Below are 21280 nucleotides of genomic sequence, written 5' to 3' on the forward strand. Positions count from 1 at the left end.
TTTTAAAAATTTCTTAAGACATTCAATAACATAGCTTAATGGACACCTTGCTGATGTGCTTACTATATAACCTTTTTAATCAATGATTCTTTTATTTACTTGCTATTCTTAGGAATAGCCCATCTCATAAGTGGGCTTGCTGCATTTAAGAGTGGCTAAAAGAAATCTAAGAGGGCAGCATTGATTTACAAACCCAGTTTGAAATGCTTTTTGCTGAAAATGGTGCTTCAAAACATTCTGATTGCACCCTGAGTACCCTCCGTGATAGTCTTTGAAGTGCTTGAAGCCCTGTGCTGAAGCTCAGTATGTGCTTATATCCGGAGCTTTGTTAGTCACTTCATACGTACTGAGTCCTGTGCCATCATTATTCAATGATTCACACTGTGCAGCCAAAACACTCACTCTTATCTGTTAAGAGGCTGCAGAGACACAGTCAGACAGCTCTGGGTGGGTGGATGGGTGGGGGACAGAGAAAGAGAGAGACAGAGAGGCTCTTGCTCCCTCTCCTTCTCTCTTGTGGAAACGACTTTCGTCTCTTCCTCGCAACATGAAGCCTGAGAGCATCCCGACTCCAAGAGCTTTAGATCCTGAATATTCACGCTGGTGGCATTTTACCATGTGTAGGCGGTTTGCAGAGATAGGAGGGAGAGTGTGTGAAGTATTGATCAATGTTGCTGTTGTCCTTGTTTGCTCTGTGGCTCACAGTACCATCCAACTCTCAGAGAAAGGTAGACTGAGACGGGTTGCCACTGTAAAGTACAATTGTTCCAAAGGGATGAACTAAATGCATTTTGGATTAATTTAGAAAGATTTTCTAAATCAAGCCTGAACGTTGTACCAAATCGACTTAAAATCTACTTAAAAGCACAGAGAATGACATTGAGCATTTTGTTATTCTACAGTCCCACTAGACATGACCAAAATTATTGCAACCATGTGCAATATACTTGCAATCTTCTTGCCTTTGAAATGGTTGCTTTGGAGACAGGGAGCAAGTCTGTAACCACTCGCAGTCAGTTGCTGTCTTCAAAGTGAATTGGGGTCAAGATAGCAGTTACATGAAATATATTTGTCGTAATAAAAAATTTACTGTTTAGAAATTTATTGATAAAATTGATAAAATTGTAAATCTATCGTAGTTTGTTTGCATTCATAGTCCAGCCACAAGCTCCTAGATTTGACAGAAATACTGACATAGTTACTATTGTGTAATTACTACACAAATAGTGATGTAGTGACTGCTCCAGTCTCTGAATGTTAAAAATAAATTCAATAAAGTCTCCAATTTTTCTTAGTCACAAGGACTTTCTTAGTCACACGTTATTCAAACTCTCCTGCATGGCTGTAGATCATAATAGTGATCGATATATATTCTGACCACTAAAGTCTATTTGTGGTAGAGCTTCCACCATTTCTATCAGTTTGCTTTACCTGTCTTTGATTTAGACATTCACATCCTCAAATTTCCAAATAACTAGTAGTCATGAAAGAGGAATACAAGTAGTGAAAGTTACTGATTGCAGCATTGACCATTAAAATAAAATATTATATCTCAGATTAGATTGTGGGATATTGGACTGTGGACTCCTTTAGGGGAGAAGATCGGCATGCAATTGGTGTAACATTGCTATTTATACAAACTCGTCTGGTGTCCCAGATATTATTCACATGTGAGAATAACTAAAATCCAACAACAAACAACAGAAATTCAAGGAGGATTGCCAGAAGCAGTTTAGGTAGAGCTTTTTTTTATTAAAGCTAAGATCTTGTTAATGTGTGAGAGATTAAAGATGTTTTTAGAACTGTATTTTAGTGCTACAGGTAATTCACATACTACTGTGGGAGCAAGAGATTAACAAAACAGACAGAAATATGCATTTCACCCCGTTTTTATTTTTATTTCCATTTCTAGGTGTCTAGGTCCAGACTAGTCTGTCAGCTCTTTAATATTTGCATGTGCTCTGTCATTCTCAGTTCGCTTGTAATCACTAATTTTGATCATTTTCATCTTCAGAATTTTAGCCATGGGTCTGTATCGTATAATTATACATTCACAGCTGGCTCATGAACTGTCAAACAAAAAAGTCGTTAACATAGCTTGTGCATAATCAAAACTCACTGATATGGCCAAGAAATTAATTTTCACCTAAACAAAACCCACATCTATACGAAATGCAGGTGGATTTATTCATATTGTGTTTAATTTCCCTCATGAGCTGAGCTGATAAGTCATACTGTATGTGTGTTATATAAAAGATGGAGAGGAAATTAAATTGAAGGAGATGAGCGATGAAGTCAGACCTGCAAGAACAACACAACCCTTCAGTGTAGCACACAGTTATTGTCATGTCAAAACACCAAACACAAAGTTAGATTTGCTTGAATACAAAAAACCCCACTGAAAATAAAATTACAGTGAAATACCTGTACAAAACATAGCACTTTGGAGCTTTGACTTGCCGCATCGTTTTTGGGAAAAAGACAATAGCAGCAAAATATATTTAACTTAAGGTACTCCTTCATATCCACTGAGAAGGACAACTTCATCTTATAGGATATGCATAAACTGGGGCTTTCACTACCTGTGCCTGTGTGGGCGGGTAAGTTAGAAGCAAAAAAGACAAAGGTAAGAATCACAACAGTATAAAACATGCATTTAACAGTAGCGTTTTAGCTTTTTTGATGCCTCCATGCAGTTTTTTTGTTTTTTTGGAGCCAGAAGTGAACCATATTCATAAACTGAATAGGGGTGCTTTTGCAAAGACACACTTATTGGCCAGTTAGTGCTAACTACTGGGCTAAGATGATGCTAGAATTTAATTCTAGTTTAATTGTTTAATTCTAAACAAACATCTTGGACAGTCTGTACAACAAAACAAGCCATAATATTAATCAGATAATCCACTAAATTAGACACATAGAGCACACACATAGTGAAGAGGTGCAATTTAATGATTAATGAATTTCATGACCTATAAATGTGAAAGCATTTTTTTTTACCATGCTGAAACCATGTATTTTGATCCTGTAAAGTTGGATATTTTAACAGGAGTCTATGACTTTTGGCTCAATGACTAGAAAATCAGCAGTTTTTGGTGCTTCTGGCTTGACTGTTCAGCTTAGAAGTCTGCTGCTTGATTAAAATAAACTTTTTATAAAAAATGAAGTCCATCATTTATTAAAATGCAAAATTCTTAATTAAAATCTAAAACATTATCGGTAAAAAAAAGTCATGTACGCTGCATATCTTCCTGTTTGCAGTATTACTGCGATATAGTTACAATATAGGTTTGCAGTCATCCATGTCATGGTAGTCGAGAGAGGTTGAAAAAAGTGGCAGCTTTTTAATGCAATCACACTATTCATACATTTTACAAATAATGCCATTATTAAATAGTAGAGTTATGTCTATGTTAAAGTGGACAAACCTTGAGAGAATCACTACAACTGAGGTTTGTGTGGTGTGTGGACCAAATAAAATGTGTTGATTTCTACGTACATATTTTCCATGTGTATATTTTTACACTGAGGGAAGAGTTTAGGGAGGTAGCTTGGCATCCAATTGTGGTAACGCGTCAGCACTATGCTCTGCTCTGCTTTGCTCCCTTCTGGGTGTTCTTGGAAACATGTCTGCCTTGTGTTGCCCTGCCAGGCCCTCGAGACGACTCCCAGTGCATTTCCATCTTTGCCATGTGTGCAAATGTTTGTGTGTTTGCATGTGTGCCAGTATGTGGCTGTACACCTGTTTTTGTCATTTTAACTTAATGTTAATGCCGAAGACAATACAATATATTTTACAGTACTGATACTATTTCTAATGTTTGTCTCTGTTCTGCCCAGTTCATGTATGTGGTGGTTTGAGTACATAAATATAATGCAATGGATAATAATAATAAAAATTCACTGCTAGAACTCCAAAATTCAATAGAGACTGCAGAATCCGATAAGTGCAGCTTACTGGTGCTTTTATGTGACAAATGACACACATCAGAGAGATTTGTCAAAGGAGAGGCAGAAATCTGACAGCTGTGATGGTTAGTCACTAACTTTCTCGCCTTACTCTCTGTCCCCTGGAGACGTGGCTGAACCACACAGAAACATGTTTGTATCTGTTGTACCTCTTTCTCTCTTGCACACACACAACCTCCACTTACTTATACAAGTTCACAGAAAGTACTCACTCTCCCTTCTCTTCCACTGTCCCTGTCTTGTGCAGATGGAGGAGGTAATAGCACGCATGCAGGATGAGAAAAATGGCATCCCCATCAGAACAGTGAAAAGTTTTCTAACCAAGATTCCCAGTGTTTTTTCAGGTGAGTTTTCTCTTCTCTTCTCTTCTCTTATTTATTGACTCAGACTCACCTGTTTTTTGGTCTTGAGATGCAGGCAAGATGCGATAAGCAATATAACTATTGCTTAAAAATGTTTTCATTAACACTGGCTGTTTTTGTGATCTGAATGCACTGTTTGGTTTTGCTAGAAGTCTCAGAGGTTTTGTGCATACAACCAACAGTGACATGTGAAGAGATCTAAAAAATGTTTTAACAGTGAGCAGAAACAAATGAACACAAGCACATAAATTTAAATCGCTAACTTAAGCAAGAAACACCTGAAATATCAATAGATATTTCGGGCTTGAAAAAAGGAACTAGCAGTCATCACATGACAAGTCTTCCATACAGAGTATGCAGCTGTATTGATTAATTTTAGATCTGGCCTATATAATTGCATAATTCTGTATAAAATATGCAAACAGCACAGCTAGCAAGCAGCTTTACCAGTTACATCTGCAGGAATGGAACAGAACTGCAACATATGGTGACAAGTTCTGTTGCTCTGCATGATTGCATACAACCTGATTTTCAATAAATGTGGGATAATGTGTGTGACAGGATAAAGGACCCACGCACACAGTGTTGCATGTTGTAAGGTATTTATTTACAGTGTATCCCACATGTCTGTGCAGCTTTCCAGCTGCGTCCCTGTGCTCTGCAAACCACACACAGCTCCCCCGTGAGGTCCTCGCGTCCTACTCAAATAGGGAAGGCATGATTAGACAATGGTCATCAGCTGTTCTGGTCAGCCTCCTCTGATACCACACCTTGCAAGTGAGAGAGGAAGTCAGCCATGACTACGGACCACCTTGAACAAAAGGCTGGAGAGCCAGATACCACCGGGTGATCGAGACGTTGGCATCCTTCATGCGATGGAGCCACTGTAGCCGGGCGTGATCCGAACAGAGGCTGAAATGGCGGTCCAGGAGGTAATAGCGAAGAGAGTCAAAAGCTCACTCTTTTTCCACTGTACTGTACCTGGCCTCCTGTTCTGACAAATCTTGCTGATGTATAGAACAGGGTGGTCAATCCCCCCTTATCTCCTGGGACAAAGCTGCCCCCAGCCCAGAGAGGGAAAAGTTAGGAGTTTAGAGCAAGAATTCTTTACCTGCAAGAATGCTGCCTGGCACTGCTTCAAATCTGGAACACCCTTTTGGGTGAGATCAGTCAAGGGGCTGGTCAGGTCTGTGAAGCTGGACACAAAACCGGGCGTGGTAAAGTAGATAAACCAGCCCCAAGAACCGCCTCACCTGTTTTTTGGTCTTGAGATGCAGGCAGGATGCGATAGGAGTCATTTTACCCATATGTTGACACACCTGCCCGCCTCCCAAATGGTACCCCAGATACTGTACCTCCCTCTGTCCAACCACACACTCCTTCTGGTTTGCCGTGAACCCCGCCTGCCTCACGGACTCCAGTACCGTGGCCACGCGCTGCACATGCTCCGCCTAGGTGTCACTGTGGATGATGACTGTCACGATCTGGTTGTAGGGACTCAAGCGCAGAGCGGTTAGATGTCTCCAAAAAACAGTTTTTATTTCCGGCTCCAGTGCACAATATATATACAGTGAAGGGGAATCCAATCCAAAACTCCAGGAAATCACAAGGGCTCTCTCACACTCGCTCACGTCTTCTTGCCCACACTCACACACGTTCACACGGCAGGGAGGTCGCAGGTCCGGGGGGGGGGAAGGTCTGAAGCAGAAGAGAAGGGAAGTCACAAACTAATCACAAATCACGAAGCACAAGTTCACAGGAGCTGTGAGAACACTAACGTCAGTAGTACAATCATCCAGCGACGAGAGGATCTGTGTTCCAGCCTCAAATAGTGCTCCCGGTGATGACAGGTGATTGTTGTCAGGTGTGTGGGCCAAGGGCGGGAGCCCACAATGAGCTCCGCCCAGGCAGAGAGGGAGAGAACCGAAACAGCAAATGTAGCCTTGTGGGGCCGGCCGGGCAGGCACGGAGACCATGACAATGACATCATCCAAGTAGGAGCAGCACCCGGTCCATGAGGCACTGGAAGGTGGGTAGGGCTCAGAACAAATCGAGCAGAAGTGTCTCATATTGGTACAAACCATATGGAGTGGAGAAGGGCGTTTTTTTCCTTGGACTCTGCAGACAAGGGAATCTGCCAGTACCCCTGGTTAAATCCAGTGTTGTGAAAAAAATGAGCATTGTCTAACCGGTCCGGGAGCTTGTCAACCTGTGGGATTGGGTAGGTATCAAACACTTCATTCACCTTGCGGTATCAACAGAGAACTGTATAGAACCACCTTTCTTCACCACAAGAACTATGGGGCTACTCCACGCACTCTGTCTTCTCTTACTCCCAGTTATACCATTTCAGCAAATTCCCCCTGAATAATTTGCCTCTTATGTGCAGGTAACCTGCAGGGCTGTGAATGCACCGTCATGCCAGAGTGCATTTAAAAATGGTGCTCTGTGAGAAGGGTATGACTGGGCAGGGGAGAGAACACATCTTCAAATCACTGTTGCAATGCAGCAACATCTGCTCTCTGGGCCTGTGTGAAATGGTTATCATAATCGGGTAGGCAGGAATGTTGGAATTTGGCCCTTCAATCCTCATCTCTGTATTTAACCAGGCTCACCAGAGAAGTGGTTTCTTGGGCTTGGGGCATATTCTCTTGTGATAACCTCCCCAGTGTGTATAGCTCAGCTCTTAGGTCTAGAGCGTATTGAATCTTAGCTGGGCTTGGACATTCATGCCAATTTTCTTTAATCAGGTCTTATTCAGTCTTATTAAGTCTTATTCAGCCACTCCACCAGCCTGTCAGTCTGAGGGTGGTAGGTGCTGGTCCAAACAGGTTTAATGTCCAGTAATTCATATGGCTCTTTTAGTGTGCGAGACATGAACGATGGCATAGGTGAAAGGTTGGTCCTTATAATTCCCAGGTGGGAGTCCCAGTGGTTGACTACCACCTGGCAGGCATCTTTGAAGCTGTTCCTCGCTGCTGCAGTCAAGCTGAGAACTGCTGCCGGGGTTTTGCAAGAAAGCACCTGGAGCAACCTCATCACCCACTCCTCCTTTAGCCAGAAACATGCCTCTGCCGTGGCCTGAAAGACCTTGTCGAAGGTCTGTGGGTCATCTACCTCCCCCATGCTGTGAAAGGACGTCACTGGGGCCGGTGCTGGTGAGGAACCAGCTCAGGCAACTTTCTGCAACACTTTTGTCTGGTGCCCAGACTGGTCCCGCAGCTGTTCCATTGCCATCACTGCTCTCCTGCAGATGAGCTACAAACCACACCCCAGCACAATGTGTAAAATGTAAACAAAAACAGGATTAAATTATTTCTAAGTCAATAAAACAAAATAATATTATTTTGTCAATGATATGGCAACAAAAATAATATGATAATAACATTTTGAATATTGAAGCTAAAACATTTGTATGCTCAGTTTTAATGCTGAACAGGGGGATATTTATCACCGTATCCCCTGATTCTTTTATCCATATCCTGCAAGTGTCTCCACTGAAGACTCCAGACTGTAGTTTTTATAGTTACTGCTTGAGTTTTTAATGCATTGATGCCTGAGGACCAGAAGATCAAAGCAATTCACTACTGTTTTTTGGCCTTGTCCCTTACAGGGATGTCTGTGGATTTTCTGATTCTTGTGATTGGATAATAAAATGAAATCCTCAAAGTGTTTCTTTATGTTGAAAAATGCAGTCCTTGTATTGTTGAATTATTTGCCCATGCAGGCTTTCATAGAAGGGTGAAAAGGTAAATCGATTGCATTTTTATAGCATCACAGACAATTCAAAGTCTTTTATACCGCAAGCCAAAAATTCACCCCTTGATGTATACATCCACACAGCACTTTTTCTATCAAACACTTATACAACAATGATACATAAAGAAAGTTTTCAGGACCTAAAAATAATTTTTTTCTGTTTTTACTGGCATTTTTTCCCCATTTTTCTGTGTTGTGCATGATACCTACTCCAATAGATTGTGCCACTATTTCACATCAAGATGCTTGATATGTCTGTGATACAAGATGTCTGTGTAGGTGTGTGTGTGTGTTTGTGTTTTCAGTGTGTTTTTGCTGTATTCTCTGTAAGGTGGTGTTGCGTTTATATCTTTAAGTGAGCAACAGAGCCATGGCTTACAAAATGTCTGGCTGCTGGTGAAAATATTTCTATAGATGCTCAGAAATGTCATATCACAGAGGTCAATAAACACTTCATATTTCTGTTTTTTTTTTTCAAAGCGATGTTATGGCATGAACCATTTACAGTTCATTCAAAAGCCTGAGTATAATTGTTGTCCTTTATTTATCCTTAATTGTTATTATTATTAATATTATTGTTATTATTATTGTTTATCCTTTATTTAAGTATCAGCTTTATGTTGATTTTATGATTTTATTTTGTGTAGAAGATATTTGCCTTTAGATTACAGTGTAAAACTATTTTTACAGCTTTTAATAATAATAATAATAATAATAATAATAATAATAATAATAATAATAATAATACAATAGTACAGTTTCATACTGTATATAAATTAACATAGATTTTCTTTCTATTATGTATAAGCATTAATGGTCAGCTGTTAATGCAACTGTGTGCTGTAGTATTTAAACAATACTTCATATATAATTTATTTTAAGAATAACATGGTGATTGACAATAGACAACTTTAACTTTTGCTGGTTTTTCATGTTATGGTCTTATTCTGAGGCATGCATACATTTGTACCTACACACACACACACACACACACACACACACACACACACACACACACACACACACACACACACACACAGAAGAGTACAGACCAATCTATGGTCATGATATTAATTAATTCAGAGAACAGCCTTGTCAGAGGTTTATCTTACACATCTCATTTAAGCTCTCTCTTTGAAAGTGGGTCAGATTTGGTAGTGTGAAAATGAGGTTGTATTAATGATGTTAATCCATGGAAAATCTCATCTGGTTATGGGGCTCCAAAACGCAAAGGGGTGCAAGACAAAATGAAGACAGACTGAGAGGGAGCTCAATGGACAGAGAGACAGCCACGGGGCTCGAATGTCTCCCTGCATGAATTCCCTCATGTCTCCATTTCACACCTTTTTTTCCCTGCCGTCTGTGGCTTTCGTCTGCACACACACACCTTCACCTGTCAGTATGACAGACAGTAATAATAGCTTGCAAAATATATATTTAACCAAAGTGCCAAAGTCACATGGTGCGCAGTGGTGTGAAAATGCCTGGGGACGGAGGATGCTGTTCTAAGATTTGAATGTGATTCATTTTCAGGTGGAGAAGAGGCTAAATAGTGTCCATCATGTTAAATGTTTGTCCATTCCAGAAAAATGCCAAAAGGAATACACAAATCATCTGGAAACCACGAGCATTACTCAGATGTTTCAGTTGTTGATGATAGTTTCTTTAAAATAGGCCACAGCATCTTCCTCCTAATTCTTCTCAGGTTTTTGCTTTTGTGCTCTCGCTTATACCCTCTTTCACTGTTTAGACAATATTCTGATCTGTTCTCATTTTAGATCCTGCCACGCATGTCACAATCTGTATAAGACGCTTCAAGTCAGATAGATTATTTTAATATACTACAAAATATAGGTGTCATTATCCAATTGTGTCTCTCTCTGGTCATTTATATTTATGGACGTCACACAAAAAGAGCCAGCTTGGAGAGGTACACAGAAAAAAAACTTGGTAATGGATCACCTTAAACCCACCTACATGGTGCAAGGTGAGAGGAATTGGTATGCACTGTGATAATGAGGAGGGTTGACTAGGGTTAAGAGTTTCATTGTTTTGCCTTTCATTTGCATCTCCTGCAAAATGTGTTCCAGCACAGCGTGAGCATATTCGATATGTAAGTGAGTCATATGTATATGCTTTTTTCTATTTTAGGTTCTGATATTGTACAGTGGATGATGAAGAATCTGGACATTGAAGATCAAGGTAAAAGCCAAACACTGAAATGCTTATTACTGGTGTATGTGTTCTGAAACACACCGAAGTTGCCCTTTTGACATCAGGGTCAGCAAATAGATCGGCAGTAGTGGACAGCTTGTGAAAGCAATTTATCACATGCTTTCCACAATTTGTGCCAATATTAAAGTTGACCTATTGTGCTTTATATATAGACACTGTAACATTGTATTATTGGAAAACATTGCATGTATGTAACCTCAAGTAACCCCAATAATCCAGCGCTCAGTTTCGCAAAGCTGTTTCTGCTCTTTGCTCTGTATGATATCCCTAATGTGAACACACACAGACGTGCTGTTCATATATTTTCTTTGTAAAGCAGAGCCAATCAGAAGAAAGCAAGCTTAAAGGAAGAAAGAAAGGACTGAAATGACACTGGATTAACTGAGAGGTTTTGCAAATGCACTGAATTAAAAGAACAAGATTAAAATATTGTTACTAACAAAATTGTGGCATATTTTTACTGGAGCCACTTTGCTAAAATCTAAATAAATACAGCCACTAATGCACTTCCATTTTCATTTCCCCAACATCAGTTTTCTCAAATGGCCCAATTAATACTAAAAATACAAAATTTCAGGATGGCATCATTACAACTGTTTATACCATTCCTCGTGTTTGCTGGTGGCGTAAATGAGAGGACAAGTGCTGGTTAGATACTGAATAACTTGAATCCAGATGTGTTGTCACTTAGCTCTAAAATAAGGAGTAACACTTCACTTACTTGCCATTTTGAAACCTATGTACCATATCACAGCGGTCCCCAACCTTTTTTGCGCCACGGACCGGTTTATGCCTGACAATATTTTCACGGACCGGCCTTTAAGGTGTCGCGGATAAATACAACAAAATAAAACTAGTACCGGTACCGAAAAAAAGAAGATTTATTCATAACACACGTGAAAAGACCCAGGAAAACAGAGTTAACGATAAAAACGATAACAAAATAACGCTGAAAACCGATAAAAACCCTGAAAACCATACATTTCACACCTGAGCCTCAACTCTCGCGGCCTGGTACCAAACGACTCACGGACCAGTACCGGTCCGAGGCCCGGGGGTTGGGGACCGCTGCCATATCATATTACAGTAGGTAAAAGTCAGTTTGTTTTCTTTTTTAATCTAGTCTTTTTGTGTCCTTCAGCTGGTTTGATTACTCAGATTTTAGCGCAGTATGAAAATGTAGAACTGGACTGCCTTGAGAGAGCTGCCGAATCATTAGTTGAGCCTCTCATTGCACATAATATGACTCAAAAGTGGGCAGGATGAACTGTGACAAATATGGGAAGTTAAAACCAAGTGTTTCTTTTGAGAGTTTCTTGTGTATCTGATCGTGTCTGTGCAATGTAGGTGTTTCTACTTGGATATTGGACTGGTTATGTGCGTGGGTGTACATTTCAGTCTACTCTAGTGGTTGCCTCAGTATTGTACAATCAGTTCATACAGTAATTGTGACTCATCAACTCACAGTTCCTCTGTGTGTATGTAAGGATCTACCTGTTTTATGAGCTGTGCATGTTGATATCATAAAGGTTGTTATGCATGTATTTAAACTGGTGTGTGGGTGGTGGGGCGACGGTTGATACAGCATATTTATGATTTCATGTGCATAATGAAAGAGTTTTGAGACAAGTGGACAGATTGTCCTTGTGTGATTTTTTTTTCATTTCCATTTTCGTTTTAATTATGCCGAGGAAAATACCAGTCTCTGAGTTTTTATATTTGCTCAAAAAAGATTACGACTGCGTTATTATTTCTGCATTGCATCTAAGGCATCTGTAATATGCTTAAGAATGCTTAATGCGATGCATTGGAACAAATATCCACTCTGTTGGATTGTGACAAAAATCTGGCAATAGTTTTTATGTCATTACATCTACAATACCCAAAATACTTTGTTGTGAGATTCATTTTGATGAAATTTATCCAAAACTGGGTTTTTATTTATTTATTTATTTTTTAACAAGGAAGAGTCTAAAAACATGTGTCGACAGATGTTTTTGTCCTCTAGGACAACTTTTTTTTAATCTACCCATTTTGCTTTTTGCAGCACAGGTGCTGTTATTTGCCCTGCGGTAAACACAGTGTTGTGTATAACTAAATGACTTTAGCACAGAGCAACTCCTTGAGGGGCTGACAAACAGCAAAGTGAAATGCAATTAATTTGGCTCACAGCATGATAGCAGCAAGCTTATTATGTAAAGGCAGAAGAGCTTGTATCAAAGTTGACTGAGGCTGTAGAGCTCTTTTGCTAAATGAACGCCACAGATAATATACTGCTGCAGCCCAGAAGAACTCATTATCATCCTATTTGGCCATGTCTATAGTCTCCAGTCTTATTTTGATTTAATTTGGCATTGGATTAGATAAGAGAAATCCTTGCCTCAAAAGTTCTTGACAAAAGTTTTTGATGTCTCAGCATAAGGTATTGCACAAGAAGCTCCTGACAATAGCACAGTGATTATACTTTGCATCATCATTCGCTGATTTTTAGAAAATTATTGATTTGTTTAGCATATGAACTGCTGGCAGTAATTGCTTACCACGTTTGTCATATTCTGCAGTTCTGCTCATGAAGGGGACTGGACGCATAAGGAAAAAAATGTGAACGAGGCGCCACTGGCTGACATGATCAGCAACCTTAACATTTTGTAGGTCAATCATTTTCTGAAAGCAGACTAAAGGCAGAAAGATCGTAGAGCAAAGCACCAGCTAAGCATGGTTATAGTCCCCGGAGAGGATACAAAGCATCTGCTGATGCCTATGGGTCAAAAGACTTGAGGCAGTGCTTGACTGCAATGGATTTTCCACACTATATTAAATTTATAGCAAAGGGTTTTTAATGCTTTGACCCACTTTGATTACAGGTTCAAAAGTAATCCACTTGCTTGCTGGCTGTACATCTGTGGTAAAAGAGAAAACACAAACAGCCTGCAGCAAATGGGCAGGCAGGGCCTCCTTGAATCCCACTTGTTCATGATGAGGGTCTGGTCAGGGAGGGTGGAGGTGGTTGCACACTTTGGGCTCTTTGTTGCTGTGGGTATGCAACAATGCTTTCGTGGATTGTGCATATTAAAGTAACAACATGTAAATACCAGGGCCCAATGTTTTTTTTGTACTGGAACGAAATGATCAATGCTACACATGTCACCTGTCAGTGGTTTCAGTATTGTGGCTGATAAGTGCACGGTTTTAAAAAATTTAGTTTTGTTATAGCCTACAGCTCACGGAGATGAAACACACATTGTTTGTTATGTTCAAAATTGCCAAAAGCGTAATGGGAACCATGCTGGGAAAATCTCAAAATAAATTCATCCCAAAGGGGGGAAGAAAATCAAGTGAGAGTATTTATGAAACGACATATTCTCTGTTGGTACTATTGATACACTCTGTGCTATGACTTAACTTTGCTATATTATCCTTTTGATTAGGTCATAAGGGTCACAAAAATGTAAGCTTATGAATGAATCATTAATGGCATTAAACAGGCCTTGAGTGTGGTCAAATAAAATAGACTTGTGTTGTAGCTGAAATGAATTATATGACTCTATAAAGCTTTTAAATATACATAAAGTCTATAAACTGTAGATTAATTATCCAATACATTAAAATGAAAATAAAAAACACATATAAATACAATGACAAACAATTGATCACAATATACACTGTATAAATGAATCTTGTTTAGTAGGTCACTGTGGGGATAATCTAACCATATAACCATATAAATACACACATCACAGTCACTGGAGCACAACAGAGCATCAAGACAAATCAGTCAAGTTGTCAGGGAGTGTGCACCTGCGTGTTATTAAAGGTGTGAATTACATATGAAGGAGCATCTAATCTGCTCAGTGGAACAGGGAACAGTAAAGTGACCTCTGAGGGAGGACATGTGGCTCATCAGAACAGCAGGAAGAGGGTGCCCAAGGTTCTGATTAAAGATCCTGGTCTTCTCTGTCAACCTTCTTCAAACCTCCTTCTCATCAGACTCAAGAGTCACTCCTGCAGTAGAGCACTAGAGACAAGTTTTTCAGCCTACTGAAATCACCCATTTGCACACTTCTGTGCTGACATACACATGAATACAGTTTATACCTCCATTGTTTGTGAGACAGTGTTATTTTACTAATCCTTGTATTAGTTCAGTTGTGCATGAATCCATTGAGTGCTCCTCCTCGAATGATTGAATGTGTGTATTTAATTTACTTAAAATACATATTTACTTTAATTGAAATTGACTTTATGTAAAAGCACTTTGGTGTGCTAGTCTTTTAGTTCACTGCTTTCGGGGCTGAGCCTCCTGACACTATGTATTTAAGCACATTTGAGTAACTTAGATTAAAAAGAAATTCTTTATTCAGATCTTAGATTTTTATAATCTTTGTTTTTCCTATGAAATATTAAATAGTTTTAACTCTTTAAATGAAGCCATACAAGAGCCTTTTCTGAGAATTATTTGCTTTCCTTCCACAATTTCTAAGAGAGACACTGTTTCACTTCAGCAGCTCATACGCTATAAGCCACAAATACAAAATCTCTGTGTTTGTCTTTAGATAAAGCTCAGGTGGAAAAGTACTCCCACACTCCACATGGCAGGGCTCCAAACTAGTGGGGTTTTGGCACATAACTGGTAATATGATGAAATCAAAGGGTGTTTTCTCTCTGGACTGTAAGCCTGGCCTTTTTTGACAGTTTGACTAATTCTAATCCAAGGTTTAGTCACCTGTAAAGCTTATGTTATGTTAAAAGGAAGCCAGAAGCTCCCTTGCTGCCAGGACTTAACTTTATACAGTAGAATCCTTTCAGAAAAACTAGAAATAAATAAGATTGGTTATGTTTTAATGCATGAAAAACCTTCATTTGATTGAACTGTCATTTTCAGATTTATTCTTTTTTCCTAATAACACTGCGCACTGTTTGCAAAAGCTTAGATGAAATAAATCTGCACCGCACACATATTTTGTGTGCATTTTCACCTTTGTGTGGATTTTTCAACAGACTCAAATGAGAACAAATTAACTCAGTTGCTGAAATATAAGAGACATCAAGCTCTAATTGCATGTCCACGAGGTCATTTTTCATGCTGTGCTGACCTTATTGCCATCTGACATTCATTCTGTCTTAGATAAATAACCAAACAAACATTCTGTATAAAGGTTAAGTAAAGAAATTCAGGAATAACTTGATTTTTCCATGTAGTAAATGTTAATTCCGCTATTATGTTAAATATATCACTTTCTCCTTTAGAGTTTATATATAGCCGATACAGAGGGAGGGATTTGTTTATAAGTAAACAGGTTTAAATAACTTATGAGTCATAATTTATTAATAAAAGGAGCCCAGTCGCAGACAAACACATGCATACACATAAACATCCTGACCTCTGAAAGCGGTGACAGCCACCTCAGTGACAAAGAAAAAGCCAATCTATATTTATCACTCACTCACAAACACCCAGTGTGTGTGTTAGAGTGAGAAAGCAGACATGTGCATATTTTATGGACGCATACAGTAAGCTCCTGCTGTAGCGTTCGTAGCTCTGGCAATTTAGACAATGTTAAACATTTCTATCTTTTCATCTCTCACTTTATTCGTGTGTTAGGACAGCTTACTTGGCAGAAACAGTCAAGGGCAACACTGTATGAAAAACTATTCATAATGAACTAAATACGGCAGTATCAAAAGAAAGCCATCAGCCCAAAACACAAACTGTGACTGATAGATGTCGACACCACGAAGGACTTACAGGTTTAGAACAGCAGGGAGGAACTGATGGCAGATGATACACACTTGATGTTGATTACATGTTTTCATTATCTGATGGCTTTAAATCAGGGACAGTCAGCCATGTGCTGTGGAGTGCCAGAGGTAAGCAGGTTTTCACTCCAGCTAAGCACAACATTGATTTGACTGATGAGTTACACTTCTCAAGCTTAAGGTGGGCTAATCAGTGAGATCTCCTGCAGAGCTGTTTGGATGCAATGGAGGTCTTTCTATCTCTGTGGGATAGCAGTGCAGAGTGTATTAAAGCAACTGCTCCTAGTTTAGCTATTTATGTTCATTTTAGCAATATTGCGAAGGATGAATTTGCACCTTGGGATGAACGGTGAATAAAGTTAATTAGCTGGGGATACAAATAAAAAGAAAAACACATGCTGGGCCAATATCTGTGATGAGGAGGTATTGATTGCAGCGTAATCAGAGAATCTTCTTTTTAATGAAAAACTGAGATCTCCAAGCAGGTTTACCTGTAATGCCTCTGTATAATTAAATAAAGCAAATAAATTAGAATTTAAATGAAAGCAAGTGTTTGACATTTTTAAAAATGTGTTTTTCTAGCATGCATTTAGAACTTAAGTGGAAGGCTAAAACCAGCAGCTGGATAGCTTAGTTTAGTGTGAGATCCACTAAATAGAGACACATCTAGCCCATCCTTATCCATTGTTAAGCTCAACCAGCAGTGTATTTAAAACTCACACAGTACATTTACTATCATGTATTAGTCTGATATGTCTTTGGACAAAATGTGCAAACAATGTATATGTGATTTTTTATGATTTGAACAATCAAAAAAAAAGATCAAGCTGTTTTTTATTTGACGCTACTATTTGGCTGTTGTGTGACTGTCATCATATCGTCTACCGAAAGGAAAGAAAATTATATCTTGTTTCCTTCACAGAAATAAAATCTTAACAGTCATCTCAACAGTGTTGTAAAGCTTGCTATGATGCTCTTTGTTTAGAAACACAATCTCATTACTGCATTTCTTGGCAAAAACATGCTGCTACTAGTGTGTATGTTTTATGTGCATGAAAGCACATTAACATGTGCTGGTATCTGGTACTACTGGGAAAAAAAACTGGAAAAAAGGAGCGCATCAAGCTGTAAATAGTCTTTTTATCTGTGTTTTCTCCCAGTGGAGGCTCTTCATCTGGGAACTCTGATGGCTGCACATGGTTACTTCTTCCCCATCTCTGACCACGTCCTCACTCTCAAAGACGATGGCACTTTCTATAGGTTTCAGGTAAGAATGTTAATGTTTAATTCCTCATTATATTGAATGATTTTATTTTTATTATACATCTGTCCGACTCTGTCAGCATTGCTTAATCAAGGGAATATTTAATCATATTTTTTAAATATTTAGCATTTTAAGTTTGCTAGAGTCAAGGACTTTTAGAGTCAATAGATTATTCTGTTCTTTCTTTTCATCCACTTTTTGATTAGGGCCATCAAATACTGTGAACATAAGGTGTTGCAATTCATTAATTAATTAAAAATGAGGAAACTGGACAAAAGAAGTGGCAGGGTGGAAAATATTCACTGCAGATGAAAAGTATTTGAAAGTCATCATGTTCGTCTTTAAGAAATAGGGGGGAAAATCCAACAAAGGCCGGACACAGAACCTGGGAGATGCATGTGACCCATCAGCTGAAATGACTCCAGTGGAAGTGTGGCTGTCAAGAAGCAATTTTAAGGAAAGGAGATAGAGAAAAAGATGGATGCATGCCAAATTACACAAGAACTAAAAATCAATGGCAACATGTCTCATAGAGCACTGAATCCAAATTTGCATTTCAGAGAGTGGTGTTGGAGATCTTGTCGAAATTGATGGAATTATGAACGCAGAAAAGTACTTTCAGATTTTATCGGTCTGGAAAGTGTCTAACAAGCTTTGACTTTGACTATGTTATTTAGCATGACAGTGATCCTAAATACACAGTCCCAATAGAGTAAAAGCATATCTGGATAAAAAACACACACAATGGAACACTATCAGTCATGGATTGGCCTCTTCATAGCCCGGACCGCAACATTAGTGAAGCAGTGTGGAATCATCTTCACAGAGAACATAACAAAAGGAAGCCAAGATCCAAAGAGCTTTGAATCAAGAAGTCTGGAAACCTATTCCTGAAGACTACTCAAATAAATTACAAGAGTGCTTGCCTATAAGAGTTTAAGCTGTTTTAAAGGATAAATGCCATACCAAATACTGAATTTAAGCTCATTAGCACTGTACAAAAATATTTTTTCTTGCTATACTGTATTTCCATGTATGTTTTCTCATTTTGCTAAACCACTGCACTCGTTTTCCTAGAAGAATATAAAAAATGAGGGGTGGCTAAGATCCTTGCACAGTGCTATAATAAAAAGTCATGTTAAATGATAACATTTATGCAGGATGGCAGCAAAAGAACAAAAAAATTATTTCAAATGATATTTCAAATCATTTATTGGAGTTGAAATAAAATGTTCATTCCCATATGAAGTATGAAGTATACTTAGTTCAATTACATATGAGGTTAGTAAACCAGGAGGTCCTGAACACAATTCATACTAGTTCGTGAATGGGGAGGGGAGGGCTCCATTCATGAACTAGTACTCCAAACATCAATACACAGACTGACAGTTTTAGTGATTTTCCACCAAGTGAGTTCCCCCAAGTGTGCTGCACAGCAACTAACAAGAGTAAATCAATGCCTAAGGCTGTTTGTGTTAGTACCATTTACTTTGCCTTTTGTATGTAATCACTTTTCATCTGGTGCCAGTCCATACAATGCTGCCCAAGGAGGGCGAGCTCTCATGCTGGTCTGCTCTAAGCACTCTCTGAAAGAAGCTTATGTGCTTTAGACATTATGCCAAACCCATTATACAACAAAATATTTTATTGTGACAGATGCAGGGCTGGGACCACATGCCCACCCAAAGTAACATAGCAGTACACTTTGATTTCGAAACACCATGTGGTTAGTTGTACATTATCAAAGATGCAAGGTCTTTTTTTTAAAGTTTTGTTTCTTAATGACTCGTTTTTCCCTTCAGACTCCGTACTTTTGGCCATCAAACTGCTGGGAACCAGAAAACACAGACTATGGTGAGAGCCGTTCTGTTGTAGTCATATTTGAACTTCCACTGTGTATGTGCGTGTTTGTGTGTGTATAGAGAAGACTAATGAGACAGGCTGTTTGTATATCGCATAAACTGTAGCTGACATGTTATTAATGCTGATTTTTACAGAGGTTAAAAAGATGAAACGCAAGTGATGCAACTGTGTCTCCATGTTAGATATGATAACAAGGATCAGATTTAGTTTTTACTCAAACGCTTGGCCAGCAGTTAGAATCAGGTATAATGTAATGCTTTCTATTTTACACATTTATTTTTTTCAGTGTTTTCCAACTAAAGTTAATTGTGTCTACCTCAGTCATACTCTGACTGAGGCAGTCTGATTACTGTGAAGGAAAACAGGAATGCCTTGATATGCATGCACCTGTTGTGCACAGTTGGCTGAGCATTTTAATGGTGATACAGGGATGAGCTTTTCATTGTTACAGCCAAGCAGAGTGGAGATAAAGCTTTCATAATGCCAAAAATGGGTTGCTGAATAGCTGTATCCTTGCAGGTCTTTCATTTGTTGTTTGAATTGTAGAAGGGGAAAGGGGCTAATGCTCACAGTGGGAATAATCCTGGGACTGTTAGAGGAAGTCAGTGTCTCAGATGCAGCAACTGATTCACTTGAATGGTGCCCCTTAATGAAAACACTCTAATGGCATAATGAAGCTTGCACATTATGGTCAGTTAACAAAGAGATGAAGGGATGATGATAGTACTGGAAGACATCAAAAGTCAGGCGTGCACACACCTTCAAACACACAAGCGCCAGCAGTTGCAGGCACACACACACACACACACACACACACACACACACACACACACACACACACACACACACACACACACACACACACATCATAGTAAATGACCTTTGTGATTTGCAGTCCAGGCTAAATGTGCAGTTGAGAGGATTAACTGAATCAACGCAGGGCCACTTAAGGCTGTTAAAACGAAGCTGAGATCCTGTTCTCCCTTTATTACCATTCTCTTTGTCTCTCTCAGCTGTTTACCTCTGCAAAAGAACAATGCAAAATAAAGCACGTCTGGAGCTTGCAGACTATGAAGCGGTAAGTGAAGAAGGTCTTTTAGTGTCAGCACTCCTTTCTATCTGTGCTCTTCCTGTATTAGCACTGCTTTCTTACCTTTTGGTTCATACTGACAGTAACAACATTTGTTTTTCCATGTGTCGTTGTATAATTTGCAGCTCTCTTTCAACAAAGCTATTAAATGAATCACTGGTTTAGTCATTATCTGCGTCTTTTTCTTTCATATCAGAGCAGGAGTCATTAAAGATTGTATCCAGTTGTGCACCGTACACAGCATGCGCGATAAACATAATCAGCCTGGATTCCTACAAAGCTTAGTTTTCCTGCTTCTTCTTTGTTTTACTTACAGGAGAGCTTAGCAAGGCTACAGAGAGCTTTCGCCAGGAAATGGGAGTTCATTTTTATGCAAGCAGAAGCACAAGCAAAGTAGGTTTCTATAAGAACCACACACGTATTGAGCCATTATAAGTGAGTTCTCTTACAGCCTCGTTATGTCGTGATTAAACGTCCCTGTAATTACCAGTGCACAACTTCACAGATGGATTGCACATTAAATATGTGATGAAGTAAATGGCTCATAAATGTTTTAGATTAATCTACACACTCTGTCAGAACTGTTCCCTGAATTCTATCTTTTCTCTCCCAGAGTGGACAAGAAAAGAGACAAAATTGAGAGAAAAATTCTTGACAGTCAGGAAAGAGCATTCTGGGACGTGCACAGACCAGTGGTGAGTAAAATTATGATGGCATTGTCATAATCACCTCTGCTGTTACTAATACCATTGTTTTGCTGACTTTACTAGCATCATCCTACTAGTTCTCGTAAAAGTGAATAATGCTGAAATAATTATTTCACACTGACCACACTCTAAAAGAACAATTACCCAGAATGGTACATTTAGTTTTTGTGAGTTATGTATTGTCTTTTTTATAGATATCACATAACACTGTGATTAATAAATTGTTTCATAAATGTTATGCAATTATAAGCTTAATTCTGTCACTTAATAGATG

At 38.9% G+C, this 21280-nt stretch overlaps 1 protein-coding gene across 2 annotated transcripts in view; it reads left to right on the forward strand.

Annotated features, from left to right (window-relative positions):
* Positions 1-21280, forward strand: part of rgs7a (regulator of G protein signaling 7a) — a 51402-nt gene that overhangs the window by 21458 nt on the left and 8664 nt on the right. For both annotated transcript variants that reach the window (XM_084947697.1, XM_084947698.1), the window contains exons 3-9: positions 4217-4313; positions 10242-10292; positions 17243-17349; positions 19149-19200; positions 20223-20287; positions 20616-20692; positions 20913-20994. In XM_084947697.1, the coding sequence (XP_084803823.1) occupies positions 4217-4313; positions 10242-10292; positions 17243-17349; positions 19149-19200; positions 20223-20287; positions 20616-20692; positions 20913-20994 (531 nt within the window). The remainder of the gene's footprint in view (positions 1-4216; positions 4314-10241; positions 10293-17242; positions 17350-19148; positions 19201-20222; positions 20288-20615; positions 20693-20912; positions 20995-21280) is intronic.

This window comes from Perissodus microlepis, chromosome 13 (assembly GCF_051167445.1).
Source record: "Perissodus microlepis isolate ML-2025 ecotype Zambia chromosome 13, ASM5116744v1, whole genome shotgun sequence".
Classification (NCBI taxonomy): Eukaryota; Metazoa; Chordata; class Actinopteri; order Cichliformes; family Cichlidae; genus Perissodus; species Perissodus microlepis.